The 19478-nt window shown below is 40.2% G+C and overlaps 1 protein-coding gene across 2 annotated transcripts in view; it reads left to right on the top strand.

The window, feature by feature from the left end:
* Positions 1–19478, top strand: part of Tbx15 (T-box transcription factor 15) — a 107246-nt gene that overhangs the window by 63378 nt on the left and 24390 nt on the right. For both annotated transcript variants that reach the window (XM_015502238.2, XM_048814585.1), the window contains 3 exons: positions 1363–1534; positions 2607–2774; positions 14060–14124. In XM_015502238.2, the coding sequence (XP_015357724.1) occupies positions 1363–1534; positions 2607–2774; positions 14060–14124 (405 nt within the window). The remainder of the gene's footprint in view (positions 1–1362; positions 1535–2606; positions 2775–14059; positions 14125–19478) is intronic.

Here is a 19478-nt window from a genome sequence, read left to right as displayed (position 1 = left end):
GTGAGAATTATTGTCCTTAATATGGGTATGGGTTTGCTAGATAGTGTTCTCTCAATGCCATTAAAATCTATCATCATCTTCATGTCTCTTAGATGACTTGTATGCAGTTCTCATTAAAAAAAAAGCTGCCAAGTTTCTTTAGCATTTTAGAAAGCTAGGCATGGTGGTGCATGCCTGTAATCCCAGCTACTCAGGAGACTGTGGCAGGAGGATCACGAGTTAGAGGCTAGCCTTGCAATTTAGTGAGAGCCTGTCTCAAAATGCAAAATAAATAAAGGACTGGGGATGTAGTTGAGTGGTAAAGCACCTCTGGATTCAATCCCCAGTACCTAGAAAAAAAAAATACTAGTCAAATCATTAAATCATGGCTTATTTTTAAATATCCAAAGTTGGAAAACTTGGCCCCAAACCTATGAATTTGAAGGCCAGGATAGGGGAAGAGAACTGGTCAAGAGACACAAGGCCTGGATTGCAGGACTTAAAAGAGAAGATGCTTCCGGTATGTTTTAAAGAATCTTGGAAGTTGTAATCTGGACTGAGCGTCTCTGTATGCCAAGGTCCAGGTCTCACATGGTCCTTTGGAACTGAGAAGCAAGGAAGCACCAGATCCCTGGAGATGGCTTTTCAGTACTACGGGGAAGCCAATGGGGCCTAGAAAACTGATCTCTTCTACTGCCAACAACATTTCGGGGTTTAGTGGTGTTTATGGGAAAATAATGTGGAAGATGATCAATCTCAAAATGAGGCTCCCAATAGATTTTGGTGGTATTTGTAGGAATGGTTGCACAGAGGATCTCCGTTCTCCTAGAAACACTCAGAATTCAGGCTCTTAGCAAGGAAATGGTTAATGAGGAGAGACTTAAAGGGTATCTACACATGGCTGCCTTTTATAGAACAATATGGAAGATGTTTTTAATAAGGAACAAAATCCTGAACAAGTGGCCAAGGGATTATATGGTTTGCATTTGGAAGGTGAAAGGTTGCAGTAAAATACCTCTTCCCTAGCTAGACACGCGGGCTCAGGATGCCTGTGCGCACACAGGGGTGCACGGCAAGGAGAGGGAGAAGAAAGGAAAAGGACTGTGAGAACGTTTTCCCCACCAGAGCTGTAGCTTTGATCATTGACCACAACATTTCTCGGCCCTCCTTCACTCTGTTCCCTTGTCCATTTCCATGTCAGTCCCATTTCCCCCGGATTCCTACCTGCCTTTCTCTTTTTCTCATTTATATTCTCTACCTCATTCCTGTTACTTCTCCATTCTTGTCATCTCTTTGTCCTCATTCCTATCTCTATTCCCCCCACCCAGGCCCATCCCTCTCTGCATCTGTCTCTAAATTCTCCTCTTTCCCTCTCTGTCTCAGATACGTGTATCACAGCTCCAAGTGGATGGTGGCTGGCAATGCGGATTCCCCTGTGCCTCCCAGGGTTTATATACACCCGGATTCTCTTGCTTCTGGAGACACCTGGATGAGACAGGTGGTCAGTTTCGACAAACTCAAGCTGACCAACAATGAGTTGGATGATCAAGGACATGTGAGTTAAAGAATTGTATCTTCCTCTGCCTCCCTCCTCCCCTTTCTGCTTTAGAGCTGACTAACTCCAGGCTTTATCAAGTAGGTACAAGAAGAATCATTCTGCCACTTTAAGTCATTTTAAGCAAGTGAGCACAAAAGTTTTTATTTTTAAATCCAGTTAAATTTCATTTATTACAAATCTAACATTTAGCAAACATCTGCTATGCATCAGCTTGTGTTTATCAGACAAAGTCCTTTTGCTCCAGGGACTTAACGGTTCAGTCAGGGAAGCAAGACAGAAACACAAGACAAATTAAACAATGGCAAAAGAAATCACAACATTCAGTAGAATAACTCACGGGGCAATAAACTAAGGGAAACAAGTGAATGACAGTTTTGGCTTATTTGTTAAGAAATTTGTGAATTTACAAGAGAACACCAAGTCTCAAGGTTTTGCAGATATAATTGGAGGAACTGATGTTATTAATTTATCTCTGGCAAGGAAACATATACTGAATTTTCACTCATTGCAAGAATCCATACTGGGGGCTATGGCAAGATTGAAGAAGCTAAAACCATGGCTCCTATCTTCAAGGAAATGATGGATTTCTGAAGGAATGAGAACACACACCATTCATACTCACATGACATAAAAGAATTTCCATAAATTCAGTAATGAGTGCAAATAATAGCATATAGGATTTAAAGATAGCATGAACCCATGCTGAAAATGTGAAACTGGAGGCAACAGCCTGTCACACAGCAGAGGTTCTGAGACCTGTTAGTGGACTGTTGTGCTCTGGTGCTAGAACAGTCATTCAGCATTTTTCCAATTAAAGCAAACAAATCACATCTACCACCCATGGTAGGGATGCTTTGCAGCATGCTTCCACACAATGCTCTGTATTGACTTAGTCCTTCCTACAGTGGGGTGGGTGAGTACATTGATTTCCAGTTTCTGTATATCTCACCCCCAATCTGTATCCTTTCCATAATGCTCCCATCTTGGGTTTATTTTGCATGAGAACTTGAAAAGATAGAGAGGGACCTTGAAACCAAACCTAGCGTAATGTGTCCTTTTCTCATTTCAGATCATTCTGCACTCTATGCACAAATACCAGCCTCGAGTTCATGTGATTCGCAAGGACTTCAGCAGTGACCTTTCACCCACCAAGCCTGTCCCTGTGGGGGATGGGGTGAAAACATTCAACTTCCCCGAGACTGTGTTCACCACAGTCACAGCGTATCAGAACCAGCAGGTAAGAGGCTGCCCTTGAGTGTCTCTGCTTCTAAAGGAGCTTATTCTTCCTTTTGGTCAGAAATGCTTAGTTCTTCTCCACATCAGTGGGTAGACAGAATGACAAACACTAGACTTCAGTGCACAAAGGGCCCTGGGGGTGAAAATACAGCAGTGCCTGGAGACAGCAAGTGTATCTTCATTTAGACCAGAGACATTTTTTTTTTTTTTTTGTACTGGGGATTGAACTCAGGGGCACTTGACCACTGAGCCACATTCCCTGCCCTATTTTGTATTTTATTTAGAGACAGGGTCTCACTGAATTGTTTAGTGCCTTGCCTTTGCTGAGGCTGGCTTTGAACTCCTGATCCTCCTGTCTTAGCCTCCCAAAGCACTGGGATTACAAGGCGTGCGCCGTCATGCCCGGCCAGAGACACTGTTCTTGACCAAGAGGACCAAACCTCCTGAGATATCCTCATGTCTCTCTGTACTTGTACCTGTGCTCATGACTTCTTCCACATCCTGTCAAGCAATCCTCATCTTTTGGAATTCCTTTGTAATTCCTTCCCTCGTATATGAAGTTTTCTGTGTATTGCTCTACCAGTCTACATAGCCATCGAGCCCATCAAACTATTTAAGACTCACCACTTCCATTTACACTTGAGGATTAAATTTACCTCCATATGATCACCAGCCACATCCTAAGATCTCTTTTAAGTTTTTATGTCTGCAATACACTAATTCATCCTATGAATATTTATTGAGGCGTTATTATGTTTCAGCCTTAGTAGAGAAATAGAGCTGATCAGGATGATTCTTTTCCTTAAGAAGAATTTTCAGTTGACTGAAAGTTTATAAATACATAATGATGATACAGTGGAATAATTTTTAATGACAAACATGTGGAAGGGATGTTTCTTGGTTTGGGGAATAAGGAACTTTTCTCGGAATTGTGACACTTTTTCTGAAATTGACACACACTTAGGAACTAGCCAGATTAATGCAGGAGACGTGTGGATGGGGGAGGAGCAGAGGAAGTCACGTCTGGAATTACTGTGGGCTTCTACACATTGTTCTTCTTTTGAAGAGAATGTGGCTGGATGGATTTAAAAGTGTTCTTACTTTATGAAATTCTCTACAAGTTGCATGTGAAACCTATTTTTGTAAATCACACTTTATCTTTTGGCATATTGTCTAATTAAAAGGATCCTGTAGTGAATCCTTTTCTGAAGCACAGAGATTTTTGTTTATCTTGCTTATGAATCAGCATATTTTTATTTGGTGCCTGCTCAAAGCAAAATGAACTTATACTATTATAATTAATATCATTTGTATTGGATACTTTGTTTTGTGCTCAAAGCAAGTGAGGAAAACATTTATATACTAGTTATTTATTAAATACTATGTGCTAGGCAGGTGATGGTGAGTTATGTGATCTTTGTCTCAGATAGAAAGAAAATTTCTGTCTTTTCTGGCTTAACTGTACAATATTCCTTAGATTTCTTTACCCTCAGAGGAATTTGATAATTCCTTAGTCTAGTAAAGGTCCAATACTCTATGAATGTCAGACTTTCTCAGGAGGTATAAAGTGTTTTCAACTTCAGATGGTCCTTGTGGTGCCACATTTGACCCAAGCTAGAAGAGCTTTAGTTTATTTTGTGTATGATTTATAAATTATTAAACACATTTTCAAACACTTTAGATAGTGGAATTTCAGAGGCCATAGGACGAGCATACAGGAAACTTTAATAATCAAGATTTTTCAAGCTCTGATACAAGACAAAGCAGCAACATAGATATAGCTTTTGTAATAACAGGAACCTTGGGATTAACCCTGGCTCAGAAGAGGGGGAATAAGAGTCTAAGTACTTTGAACCAGGTATGGTGGCTCATGTCTGTAATCCCAGTGACTTGGGAGGCTGAGGCTGGTGGATGGCGAGTTCAAAGCCAGCCTCAGCAACGGAGAGGTGCTAAGCAACTCAGAGAGACTCTGTCTCTAAATAAACTACAGAATGGGGATGTAGCTCAGTGGCCGAGTACCCTGAGTTCAGTCCCCAGTTCTCCCTACCTATCCAAAAAAAGAGTCTAAGTACTTTGAGTAACTGATTGAATTTTTCCAGGATAACCCCAGCTACTATTTTAATCATTAGTTTCTCATGAGGATAGTGATGTAGCAATAAATTTTCCGACTTTAGGACTTAGTTTGTAGAACAAACTAAAACCCTGAAGAGTGGACATTGTATCACTTCAATGAGGTCAGTTCTAGAGGTCAGGGGAGGCACTATTGCAAACAAGCTAAAAGTCAGAAATTACAGCTTTTTTCGACAATGAAAGAGGACCAAACGTGGGGACTTGAAGTCCCTTTCCCTTCCTGCACTTTCTCTTGGTATAGGCCTTTAGCATCTGAGTACATTCCACACAGATAAATATTTTGCCTACATCTGGGCTGAGGTGGGGGCAGAATGCCATGTTTAAGGTCATGTAATCTGGCAGCAGATAAACCTGGTTTGATTTCTGACCTTTCCAGTGACAAATTGTGTGACCCTAAGTAAGTTCCTCAGACCCCTTTCACTTGTGTTTCCTGGCCTGAAAATGTACCTGCCTCATAGAGGCATCAGGACTAGATGAAGGAATGTGCATAAATTCACCCACAGAGACCTGGCATACAATTAGTGGTAGTCAGCCTGCATTGCTCGGTGACTGGGGCTACCTAGGAGCAAGGCAGAGTGGCCGAGTTTAAAGGGTGAACTGCTCATTAAGACAGAAAATGGATTGTTGGGAATTGGAGGAGCTACGGTTGGCTCTAGAAGGGATTATGATCAATAGGTTAACTGGTTTGGTCTCTCTGTCCTCATGTCCTATTGATGAATTCATGATGTGCTGACATTCAAAATAGATGAGTCAAACTCAACTCTGCTCATTTTGAGATCAAGATAACAGCTTTCGCCTGTTCAACAAGCCCCAGTCCCTGGATAAATCAACAAGCACGATTGTTTAACATTCCCTTTGGCTGCGTAGATATGATTTAATATAATACATTGCTTTCTAATAAAAAAAATAACTACAGGTTTTTCCCTCAGGAAAACTGAGGCCTGTATCCTATAGGTTGGAGCCATTCATTACCTAACAGTAAATTTCAGACTTGTACTAAAGACCTGGGGAGCAGCAATTGTTCTCTTTTGTGAGCTGAATTCACCGATTGCTGTGTTTTTATTCCCGTTGACATTATAGAATGTTTACTTGGCCCATTTCTTTTCAAGGGAAGGGTTAGGAGGTCTATTGAGAGTGAAGAGAATGAAAGCCAGCGGTAGGTCCTCAGTGTCTGCAGGAACTTGTTTGGAGGAACTCAGGGAAGGAAGGACAGTAGAAGGAATGGAACTGAAATAACTGAAATGTCTCCAACCTTCCTAAGGAAAAGCTGTATCTTGTTCCAGAGACGGCAATGTACTAGACAGCAATTGGAGACCTGGGCTTTGTTCCTGAAATTTTCACTAGCTCTCTATGTCATTCTGAGCAAGTTATATAACTGTCTCTCTCTCTAGTCTTCCAATTCTTCTAGAATAAGGAGTTGGCCTATGATTTCCAAAGTCCCTGATAACTCTGGAATTCTAATTTCTTCTTTTTTTCTGCATGATTTTTAATGAGGATCAGAAGCAATTTGCAACCCTCAAACTGAGGCCAAAACACGCGTTTTTCAAATGTCAAAAATTATTAGATTTCTGAAAACATTCATGTTTCTAAACATTCATGTCTATAAACAATTTAAGAAATTCCTCCAATATTCTGGATCAATACATTCTTAGCAACTCTTCATTTGAAGAGGTAGGAACATCCTGTTTTGCTTCTGATAAAAATGTTCCCAATTCTTCTATTCATTTTTGACCCTTCCAATCCTTCCTGTCATTAAAGTCTATGTTTTGGATGACTTCCTATTTGTCTCTCAGGTGGGAAACCTGACTTTCCATGTGCAATCTGCCTCTAGACTCTGCTTCTACTGACAGAATATTTTCTTTTTTTTTTTTTTCCTAATCTCATTGTTTCTGCCCTTATCTGGCCCTGCACTCCTCATACCTTTGGCTCCCAACATTGCTTCCAATCAGGTCGCCTGGACTGCAAGCAGAATGTCTCCAGATCCATTCCATACATCATTGCTAGATGGATCTTGCTAAAGCACAGCACTGATTGCATCATTTATCTCTGAAAAATTGTCCATGACCCCTTAGGGCCTGGGCAGTAAAGTCCAGGATCTCAAGTCTTTTCAAGAATGTCCTCTGTACCTAGTCATAAACTTAATTTCTAGGTTCATTTCCATTTCTTTCATCACTTATCTGTAGGAGTGCAGTAGTTTGATTTTTACTGTTGAACGTTGTAGCTGCTTTGCTTCTTCTCCATGCAGTTTTCTCTTCCAGGCATGTTCTTCCCCCTCATCTTTATCTATCTGGATTCCTTCTGCTCTGGAAGTTTGTTGAAAATGTCATCCCCTGCAACCTCTACTTTTTTCAGCTTCCCATGAGCTCTGCCTCCTTAGAACTGCTGGGGCACTGTCCTCTCTCATGGCCCCTTATCACATTACAGTGTTAGTATGAAAACCTTAGTATATGTGTGTCCAGTCTTCCTCTCAATTTTGACCTTTTGAAGATGAATGTACCTTTTCCGAAAAATATGGTGTGTGATATGGTAGAGAATACTAATTGGGAGTTTAGAGAGTTGCATTTCTAGACCCAACTCTGCAGCTGATGGACAGTACAGTACAGCCTTTGACAAAGCACTCTACCTTGAGATTCTCATTCACAAATTGATGGTTTGGTCTGAATCAGTGTCTGTCTATGGAGAAGTTTTTTATGGTACCCTGAAAAATGAGAAAAATAAAGCCAATATAGAGACTTTTTATAGATGTAAATACTCAATTTAATAGGACTAATCATTATTCTGTTTTCTGATATAGAATGTCATCTGTTTTATGAAATAGCAGGACAGTAGAGAGATGTTAATTTCTTTATATGGTAGAACAAAAAAATTGGGATATAAATGTTGAAACCTCAAATGTTGGGGAGAGATTAGAATTGGCCTGTGAAGTTCTAAAGCCCAGAACTATAAATTAAGATGAAGGATTCTGGCATGTCCATAATTCTAAGATACTTGCATCTGTCCCAGAGCACATGGCACTGATACATGCTTTGCAAATGACTGTATACCTGAGTGAATGATTAGCTAACAGGCCACCACTGCTGGTTTCTGTACACATCTGCACTTCTTCTTTGGATACGAAGTGTGAATGAAGTGTTCTGATTTTCATGGCTATTTTATGCTTTTCCATCCTATCTTCATAGCCTTGCTGCCTAACTTGTAGATCCCAGGGTTTCTAGAATTCTGAAGTTGTTATTTACTATTATTTGCTCTCATGATGCCAACTCAATAAGTCTGCGGAAGGGGGAAAGGTATACCATGTCCAGAATCTCATTGTGAAGAGTAGGTTGGTAGAGTGGGAATAAAGGTGACTTAATACCCTCTGCTTTTTCTTGGAAGACACGGATACTGTGTGTCCTTGTGGATTCAGTGGGGAATTTCCATTGCAGTCTTTGTCTTCTCTATGGGAAAAGACTGCTCAACGTTCATTTTTTCCTTTTCCCAAACAGGAAACTAGATTTCAAAAAGACGTAGCCCCGTTTTCCCCAGGTTATAGTCTTATTTCTTGATGAGAATTGGCTACATGAACCAGATTGGAATTCTGAAACCACCGCCAGGTTTGTGGAAGCAGATCCTATAGGATTTCTGAGTCATTCATTATATCCTGTACTCTAGAGCCAGTTTTGCTTTACCTTTCCAGTTAAATCAATGCAGATTTTTTTTTTTTCGTATAAGCTAAGGTTTTTTTTTTTTTATTATTTTTTTTCCCTCTGATGGAAAACCGTTCAAGCAGTATGGGAAAAAAATAAGAAAAACTCAGAGATTGCTAATAAGGAAAGGCCCTTTTAGCCTCAGTTCTGTAAAATCATATGCAGGTTATTCAAGGTGCACTTTCTTTGGAGACTGTGCTGTTTAAGTCTGCTCTGTGCACTGTGAGAGAAACCTTATTTATTAACTGCTTCTATGTTTCTATGTAAAAAAGACAGTGACAATGATTAAAATTAATGGTAGCAAGTCAGCACCCACCCCCACTTTGCACCAGTCTTCAATAACTCAGAAGAAACAAATCAGTATGAAAGTTTATGAAAAGAAAATCAGTGGGGGGAAATAAAACCCTGCTTCACAGCCTCTCTATCTTATGTCTTCTCTTTATCACTGGACCACGTCTGGACACTACAGCTGTAGAATAGTGTTAGCTGCATGGGGGTTGATAGACCTTGTTCTGATTGGAAGGACATTGAAGATTTCTATCTGTAATGCCTGTAGTGAAAGGAAGTAAAACTAAGGGAGTTGTTAGGTCTAGACTCTCTAAATCTTGTCATGGCTTTAAGACTGCTGATCCCTGGTTCCCACTTAGTCATTCATTCACTCAGTATTTATTGAACAAATATCTATTGAGGAACAGTATGTGCCATAGTAGGTTCTGCTTAATAAATTGGAATCTAAAATAGATATGGGTCCTACTTTCAGTTCAAAGGAGAGAGAGTGAGTAAATATGTAAATTAAAAAAAGAAGTATATGATTACCAATTGGGTCAAGAGCAAAGATGGAATTAGAGAAGGTGCACTTAAGCTGGGTGTGGTGGTGCATACCTGTAATCTCAGCAACTCAGGAGCTTGAGACAGGAGGGTTGAAGATTTGAGCCACAGATTCGAGGCCAACCTTAACAAATTAGTGAGGCCCGAAGTAACTTAGTGAGATCCTGTCTCAAAATAAAAAAATAAAAAAGATTGGGGATGTGGCTTAGTGGCTAGGCATCCCTGGATTCAATCCCTAGTACCAAAAAGAAAAAAAAAAGTTGCACTTAAAAAGTTAAAAAGATGAACAGGTATCCTATTTTGGAGGCGGATGATCAGAAGCCATCTCTTGGGACATGTTTAGATTGAGACTTAGAGCCCCGAGTCAGTTATGTGAAAAGTAGAGTGCACGGATAGTGCAAGGACGAATGCCTGATGCAGGGAAAGAGCTCAGCACATTTCAGTGCTGAGAGCAGCTCACTTTGGCTGGAGCCTTTGGACCAAGGCATAGGAATGGGGTGGTGTTGGAGAGTGGGCTGGAGGCAGCCTCTATAAGGAGCTTGCACTGAATTCTGCACAGTGGTTGGCCCCGAGAGAATGTCATCATCCAGGTATGCATTAGCAGAGATCACCTGGGCTGCTTCGTAGAGAAGAGATTGGACACAACAGGAGGGGAAAAAAGGAGATCAGTTTTGAGGTCATTCAGAGTAGTTCAGTCAAGAGATGATAAGTAGGGATAGTAGAGGATAGGAAAGGCAGCAGAACACAGCAGACACTAGTATGGCAATATGTAAATCAATGGATGTGTAACTGATGTGATTCTGCAATTTGTATTTGGGGTAAAAATGGGAGCTCATAACCCACTTGAATCAAAGTGTGAAATATGATATATCAAGAATTATGTAATGTTTTGAACAGCCAACAATAAAAAATTAAAAAAAAAAAGAGATGATAAGTACAGGAAAGTACAGACAAGACAGTCATATTTGGGTCTGATTGTTAAGTGTAATTGTGAAGTAGGATTAAAAATTAACTAGTCAAATGTGCTCTCTTTCTGGGTGTAGAAAAATATATAGAACATATGTAGCTATATAAAATAATACATATGTATACATACATGTATACATTTCTATAGCTGCTTCTTATAAAAATCCCTGGATCATATATTAGGGTAAGGGACAGTGTAACTTTATACTTCTTCTTTGGGTCAGTATCTCTTCGTGTAACTTGAGTCATTTTGGGTGTGTTTAATTTTTGTTATTTTGTCCCTTCTCTGCTATATTCCGTGACCTCTAATTGTATGGTGCATTCACAGGCTAGAGGTAACAGATTTTTGTATCATTTTCATGGTTGCTTTGGTCCCTGTGCTATTCACTAGGTTCACTGTCCTCCGCTGTGGGGTATCTGGTCTGATCTTCCTTGGTTCCCTGATGCCGATAAGTTCTGCTGCTAAGAGATTGCTGAGATTGAACCTTGTATTCTTGCCTTGGTCAGGGCCTCATGGGTCTCCCTTGCTAGCTCAGCCTCACCTCAGGTCTTACCCAGGCCCTCTGTTTGACTGCTATTGAGGCTGTAGCACATCTGTGTCAGGGCCAGCCACCCCTAAGTGTATATGGAGGTCACTCTGCCAGTTTCCTAAGTCTCTTGGAGTTGAGAGCTAAGGCACATGACGTCTAACTGCTTGCTTTTCCCTTTCTGTCTTCTTTTATCTCATACTCCACTATGGTATGGGAAGGGAGGATTTTATTTTATTTTTTTGGTCCTAGGGATTGAACCCAGGACCTCAAACACACTAGGCTAGCATTCTACCATTGAGTATATTTCCAGCCCTTTTTATTATAATATTTTAAATTTTGAGACAGAGTCTTGCTTAGTTGCCCAAGCTGGCCTTGAACTTGTGATCTTCCTGCCTTAACTTCATCAGTACCTGAGATTACAGGCATTCACCACTGCACCCAGTTCAGAGGGAAAGGATTTTTTAACTTCCTTTTCTACCTGATAAGAATTCATCTTTTATTATATCCTTGCTTTCCACGGGACAGCAAGCCTTACGGCTCAGCTGTCATTTGCATCTTTCTGTACTGTGGAAGACGCTCAGCAGATCTGAGTCAACTGGGCTGCCTCTTGATCTGGGAATCATGGGACGAAACTAAGGATTATTGAGGTTAAGAATACATTGATTTAGTTCTCCAAAACACGTCCCCTGTTTCCCTTTGTACACATAGCCAAAGTCTTCAGCACCAGCATTAACTGGGATCATAATTTGGTTTGTATAACTAAAATTGGTCTCTTCTGCTGGTTGAGTAATCTGAATGCTTGAGCATTAAAGTTGTAAAGGCTTTTCATGCTGTGACCTCAAGTGAGCTTCTAGAGCTTTCTCTTTCATCCCGTAGCCAAGGCTCTGGTTAAATGGGACACGTCGGTGTTTCTTGACTATGTGCACTTCTTTCCCACTTTGACACTCTGACTGGTATTTGGCCTTTCTTATGAAATGCTTCCCCTGTCTCTTTTTCATCTTCTTGCATTTTTTTTTGTTAAAATCCTATGCATTTTTTCAGGGCCTGGTTCATCTACTGTCTCTCAATGAGACTTCAGTGCCCTTCAACTTGGTGTGATTGTGACTTCCTCTGAGCTGTCAGGGCACTTTGCTTCATTGGGAACCTGATGGACTTCTGTTTTATATTGTCTCTATTTGCATACATGCCTGCTCTTTTCTTGTCCATGGGGAAAGGGATGACACACATCCCTATACTAACTGTGCATCACTCTGTCACCTGTTTCCTGTCACCCTTAGTACACAAAAGACCCTTGATGATAAATAATGAGCGACACAACTCTGCTCCCCATAAAACTCTCTAAATCTCACTAAAAGCTTTGAAACAAGGACAGAAGTGTTATGTTCCCCAACGTTTGATGGTATTTGTCTATTAAATTTCCACGCAGACCCCTTGGCCTGGGCTCCAGCGAGCTGTGGGAATTAGGTTTTCAACCATTTCTCGCCGCCCCATGAAATAAGAATGTCGTTTTATTTACCGGGTCTGCGGAGGCCCCCAAAACGTGGCAGCACAATCATATATCAGAAACCCCTATCATAAATGAGTTGGACAGAATATGCCAACTTGAAAGAGAAAATAAAATATTATAACCCCAACTTGAAAAGAAAATATGGTGTGTGGTTTATTGCTGTGGATTATGGAAGGAAGAAAGAACTGATTTTAAGTCAAACACAGAAAAGCAGTGACACTCTTTAAACTCAATACAGTATTCACATGGCAGACACTGGACTTTAGAAAGCCAAACCTTCAGGCTCCTGCTCTGGTCTATAAAATAGATGTAAAATTGCTTTGGCTACATTATTAGTGCTACGTTATTAGTGTGCCGTTCTAGAAGCAAGGAACGCTGAGGGAGAAAAATAACCTTGAAGGCAGCATGGTTCTTTCAAGTCAGAGTCTGTTCCTCAGAATCTCACATTGCATTTGAAAGACTTTTAAAGGCTGTGGCTTTGGGAAATTCCACTCTGACAAAGTGAGCTGGAAGAGGGACCAGGAGAGAGTCACAGCACAGAAGATAAGTGTCGTGGTCTTAAGTGATAAGTTCTGCAGTTTTCAGAAAAGTGAAGATGGTCTTAGATAATGAGATTTTCTTCTTTCTAGAATTACCTTGCATTGAGAGTGCCTTCCTGTCTCTCCACAGCTTCCTAAGCTCCCACCCCTATGGCTTGAATGTAGTAAGACATTAACATCTGGTTCAGACACAAAGGTTTCAAAATGCCTCTATGGCGGAGGCTGAAAGTAAAAAACACTAGGGTGCATATGGAATATGTTGGTCAGGCTTGTTCTAGTCCAGAGGCAGGAGGGTGATATATGCAATCATGGCAGGGGTTGTTGGAACTAAGAAGGGTGCACTGGGGCATAAACTAGGCGGCCCTAGGGCCTGTCCAACCTAGGTGATGCAAGTGGATGTGCCAGCTTGGCTCAGCCTAAGCAGCTTCTCTCTTTCTTCTGATTTGCTTATGAGTCTTGAAGACTTGCTGAGATGAGCTGCGTCCTGCCCCACTCAAACATTTACAGATTTCTCCTTTGCAGTAAAAGCCTAGCATAAGTCTAACCACTGTCTTTGTTTTTTTTGTTTGTTTGTTTTACATGAACATTTCAGGTCATTAAATGAACAATTCCTGGTGGTGAGAAAAGCACAACTTAAGGGAAATGGGAACTGTAGTAGTCTATCATTTGTATCTTCCAGGCTGAGGTTGATCATCTGGTGGTCTGATTCATTCATTATTTAGTCACTTGCACGACATTCATTCAACATGTATTTTGAAAGTGCCTCTGTATGTCAGGTATCATAGACCTGACCATTGCCCAGTTTTTCCTTTCAAGGTCTATCTAGGCAAGTGATTTATCACCATTTTGGGGCAAGGAAGGTGAGTAGGAGAGATTTTACAGTCACATACGGGGCAAACCTTGGATTTGAGAGAGACTAGTCACACATCTGCATGCCAGGCCCAAGTCCTATATCAAACTTCAATTTAAATCTCAAACTAAAAAGAAACTAAATAAAAGCAACAGCTGTTATTAATAGAATTTTTTTTTGTTAATTTTCTGGGAGTAGCACAAAAAGAAATCACTTAATTTCAAAACAATTCATATCTGTTTGTTTTCAGATCACCAGATTAAAAATTGACAGAAACCCTTTTGCTAAAGGATTCAGAGATTCTGGGAGAAACAGGTAAGAAAAACTGGGAAGAGACTCAGTGATGTTCTTTTTCTGTATGACACAACTTTCCCCATACCTCCCTGGGGGCTAATGGCTCCTGATGGTTTGAAGATGCCGGGGTGCCCCCCGCCCCGCCCCTGCAAAGAGAAGTTGACAGCTGACCCAAGGACGGAAAAATCTGCCCCCTATAGGCGCATCTCCAAATTCACTGTGGACACCATCCCCATCACCAGATTCAATCTCTCATGCTGTCCTCTTCCCAATCATATTTGGTAATTCAGTTTCTTAAAACAGGGTATATGGTAATTGATTATCAAAAAGTTCCTACTTTTTTTCTCTGATAAGTATCTATAAGTGTCTATAGCACTTGCAGTGATAGCTCCTACGTTTTGCATGATCAGGAAACGAGGAGTTGTGGACAAATAAAAAATTACAGAAAATTACTACCTTTATGAGCTAACATTTATAAAACTATATTAATCATTGTACTCTAAGAAATAGTCACAAAATACATAACTGTTTCCTGCTTTAGAATGAAGAGTTTCTTTGGAAGCAACAACATTAACATAAATTTTAGTAAAAGCACCTCTTCATACACAGGGCAGTGTTGTATTTAGAAAATACTACCATAGTTCTTTGTTTTTAATAAACACATGTTGAATTCTCAGTACTTTGGGGAAATTTCAAAAATGGAAGCTAAGCAAATCTTAAAAACCCACTTCAAACTGAGACCAGTAGAATGCTACTTGATTGTAAAACTCAAGACTCTTAGCATTTTCCTTTAAAAAATACATTTGCAACATATGAATGTTTACTTGTTCATTTTAATCTATAATATGCATAAATTCAAGCTTTAAGAAGTTCCATTCCGCAACTGTGGGATGGGATTGTTAACCAACAATTTTCAAGAAATGTTTATTCTTTTAAGACAGTGTGGGAAGAGAATGTAAAACTCTAGCACAACAAAAGGGATTTATCCCACAAATCATATACATTTGGGGGGTGGGTGGTGACGTCGTCCTCCTGTTTGTAAAGGAACAAGCTGTTCTTCCAGTTCAAGAACAGAACCCTGAATTCCCTGGTTTTCTCCTTCTAGTCCCACTATGCCCCTGCCATTTTATCACCGGTGGCAATTACCTGCATTTAGAAGGTGGAATAAAATACCAAGTGATATTTTTGGCATTGTGTCAGGGTGGGGTGGAGAAGAGAGGTTCTAAAACATGGCCTTGCTTGATGTCCTGCCCTGTCAGTGTGACTAGGTTGTTATCTGGTGACACTCCTAGGCATTGCTGACGTTCGTAGTACTCCTGTTGAAACTGGACTTAAGAGACTGCTTTTTTCCTGACTGCTCATTCTTCTTTCTTCTCTCTAAATTCTTCCTATCGTACTTTTCCTATGCAAAGTTAAGATTAGTTAGCCATGGAAAATAAGGAGAGAGCTGAAATGGCTAAGGAAGCCACATCTATGTAAGGTTATTCCATTAGAAAATTCCAACTGATTTAGACAACACCATATCAGCAAATGTGACATGTATGTCTCTCATAGTGCGTAGGCTTTGCAACAACTCTTTAATGGTCAGACGTCTTTCATAATTTGCCGGCATTTCTTTACATCTGGATGACAGATTGTCAGAAGTTATCTTTGGTATTCTCTCTGCCAGAGTTCTTGGATAAACCAGAAACTTATATTTAGAACACTTTATGAAATATGTAGCTCATTATATAGTCATGCACCACATAATGACGTTTTTAGTCAAGGACAGATTGCTCATATGATAGGCTATACCACATAAGGTAGGTGGGTGGTAGGCTACACCATCCTGGTTTGTGTAAGGACACTATAATGTTCACACAAGTACTAAATTGCCTAAGGGTGCATTCCTCAGAATGCGCTCCTGTCAGCAATGCACGACTATATTATAGCTCAGATTTATGTTAAAAATCAGTCATGGTGATCATTTCCTTTACAAAATGATTTATGCAAGCACTTCTTACCAAACTCTCATATATTCAAAACACATTTAGATTTCTGTAAAATTTTATTTACCTCAAAATTCTTAAGGTCACATTCTTTGAATAGAGAATCTACTTAAACTCCAGTTTTCTGATAACAACATCCAGTAATATGTTCTAGGTCAAGTGATTCATTAGTGGTAGACACACTAGAACTCAGGCCTGTGGGCCTCCAGCCAAATGCTTTCCTGTTTCAGGGCTTTCATTTAAAACAATACGAAGGCCTCTATTTTCAAAGGTAAGCCATTGAAGAGTGAATACCTATTGTTTCCATTCTTTCCTCTTCCTCCCCACTAGCTTAGATTCTATGTCCAGGTCACCAAAGGCTATTTCCTGTGGCCTCTTTTCCGAGGCTCTGCAGTCTGGGCTCACTGAAGACCTAGATAGTGAATGAGGAGGTAAAAAAAATACAGAAGCTGGGCTTTCATAGAAGGTTCTAGACCTGCCTGGATGGTGATTCTTGGGGGTAGGACATTCATGATTGATGGGCCTCATGTGGCCAGGGCATTTATAATCTTCAGCTAGGACTCCATGAATGGATTTCAAGTGAATTGAATTTCTGTGAATTCTAAGATATGGCATGTAAAACTGTGTGTGGATGAGCAGATACACATTTTTCTGGTGGAGAATTCTATAGTTTCCTTCAGATTTTCAGGAAGGACCATCTCCAAAGTTAAGAATTTCTGCTCTATACACACTCTCTGTCTCCAGTCTCCAAGCCAAACCTACCTGACGTTAGTTATTCAGCTATTTCTCTTTCATTCCTTCTGTATCTCCAGTAGCGTTTAATATTTATTTTCTTCTTGGCACTTAGAAAATTGTTTTTTGTTTTTTCTTTGTCATTTTCTTCCATTAGAGTCCTTGTTTTTCAGAGTATTCGGCCACTTTTTCTAAGGTTGGTTGATTCCTAAAGCTAATATTTTCCTATTAATGTTCACCTTACCCTTGAAAATTGCCCTCTAAATATACTTTGATGATTGTTTTTTGTCTATATTGTGTAGGTATCAAGAAATATATATATCAGTTATTGGCCAGTGTTAAGAGAAATATAAATCAGTTAAGAGGTAGGATGGGCATGGGAGCCGCTTCTGTAGGGCAGCCAGTGATAGTCTCTGTGACAGAGTGTTATGACTGATGCTCGGGAAGTATCCAGGTATGTACCTAATTCCAGGTAGAGAAAATAGCAACTGCAGAGACAGGCATATGCTAGGTGTGTTTGCATGACCTAGAGGAGACTCTGTGGCTAGAGCATATGGGTCCCTGCTCAAGAACATGTCTGAGCAGCATGGAAACAGGAGGTACAAAGGTAAAATGAAGTAGACCGTGTTGACCAGCATTAGACCTGTGCACCAGGAAACAGCCACACTTCCACCTGGAGAATAAGACCATTGCATGTTATAGGATTTCCCACTGGCCAGGAGGTACTGATGGCATCTTAGCAAAGTGCTGAAGTCCTTCTGGCTCCTCACTGGGCTAGAAGGGACCTTGACTCATCATTTGCCCTGCTCAGGCAGACAGTTGTTTGTCTGTCCTGCCTAGTGGGCTGTTTTACTGCATGAGGACTCCAGGAAAACAGAATCATGGATCCTCGTGAGCCTAGTTCAGTGCTTCATTTATTTTTTTCTGATAGTGTGAAAAGTTTTCATTATGTCTCATCAAAATCTGAACACTACATAAAAACAATGAAATCCTGTCATTTGTGCAAACGTGGATGGAACTGGTCATTATGTTAAGTGAAATAAGCCAGGCACAGAAAGACAAGTACTGCAGGTTCTCACTCATGGGGGCTGAAAGTTGATTTTATAGAAACAAAGAATAGAACCCTGGTCACTAGAGGCTGGGAAGGGTAGAGGGGAGCAAGGTTAGAGGCAGGCTGGGTAATGGGTACCAAAATACAGTTACATTAGAAGAGTAAGTTGGAATGTTCTCTAGCACTGTAGTGTGACTAGAGTTCACAAAAATTTAAATATTTTAAAAAGTATTAGAAGAGAGGGGAGAGAAGTTTAAGCTTCCCAATTCAAAGAAATGAAACATGTCTGAGCTGGGGATATAGTTCAGTGGTAGAGCACCTGTCTAGCATGTTTGTGTTTGAGATGCTGGGTGGTTTGATCCCTAGCACTGCCAAAATAAAAAAAAAAAAGAAAGAAAGGAAGGAAGGAAGGAAGGAAGGAAGGAAGGAAGGAAGGAAGGAAGAAAGAAGTGGAAATGTTGTGTGGTGTGTGTTTAAGAAAATGGAAAAGCTAATTGCTCTAAGCAGATTAATTACATACATGTATTAAATTATCACAATATGTACCACATAAAAATCTGTCAATTAAAAAAAAAAAGAAAAAAAGAAAACCCTGCAAGCTACTTTAAATACTATAATAATCACATTAGTTAATTGTGAATTAAAACTTATATTTTCTGGACCCTTTATTTATGTTTTATCTAATCTTCAAAACAATCTGTGTCTTGCAAATAAGAAAAATGAAGCACAGAGAGATTAAGTAGCTTTCCTACTGTCACACCGTAAAGTTTGGAGCAGGAATTAAAACGAAATCTGCCTGAGTTTGAAGCCTGTGCACTTTGTGCTTTATCATGCTATCAGTTTACACTTGACATTTTATTTTCAATAGATATGGAGAACATAATGCTTCCTCCACAAACCCTTCATTTACTTAAAAACACTTCTCAAGTCACTCAGGATCACCTCTTTCCCAATAAAGCAACTGTATATTCTCAGTCTGTCTCTGAACTGTACCCTAGGACTTCACCTATTACTTGTAGGCTCTGTAAACAAGGATTCCCCGGTGAAGCATGGGAAGCCAGCCTGCCCTTCTCCATCAGGTGAGGCTGTGACAGAATGATGCTGAAGTCAGAAGTCTCACAATGGGGCAAGGATGAATGTTGAAACGTAGAAGCTGTTTTCCTCTTCCAGCACTCCGAGAAGCTAGATTAAAATAAGCTAGAAATTAAAATAAACTTGTTAGGGCAAGTAAAAGGCTTTTGTATTTTCCTCTTGAAAAAAGTTTAAAATTACCTGATAATCACCAGCTGCCCAGTGATTTAATTCGCACTGACTGCTTGCAGGATCTGATGGCAAGAATTCCTAATGCCATTTTGCAGATGGGAAAGATTGATGCGCAAGGATATAGAGAATTGTTTGCAAATCTCCTGGGAACTGTTGGTTCTGTGCCAGCATCAGGACCCAGTTTACCACCTTTCAGCCAGTGCCTCATCTGTTGCCTTTCTTGTGCTAACAGCTATTATAAATCTAAGATCTTCCCCATGCATTTTAGACATCAAGTGACTCATACCAAGGGGCATGGCTTGATGAGTTGCATATAAATGTACCCAAAACATACGGATTAC

This window comes from Marmota marmota, unplaced genomic scaffold (genome assembly GCF_001458135.2).
Source record: "Marmota marmota marmota unplaced genomic scaffold, marMar, whole genome shotgun sequence".
In the NCBI taxonomy this organism is placed as follows: Eukaryota; Metazoa; Chordata; class Mammalia; order Rodentia; family Sciuridae; genus Marmota; species Marmota marmota.
Note: the sequence above shows the minus strand (reverse complement) of the source record. Positions and strands in the feature narration are given on the sequence as shown.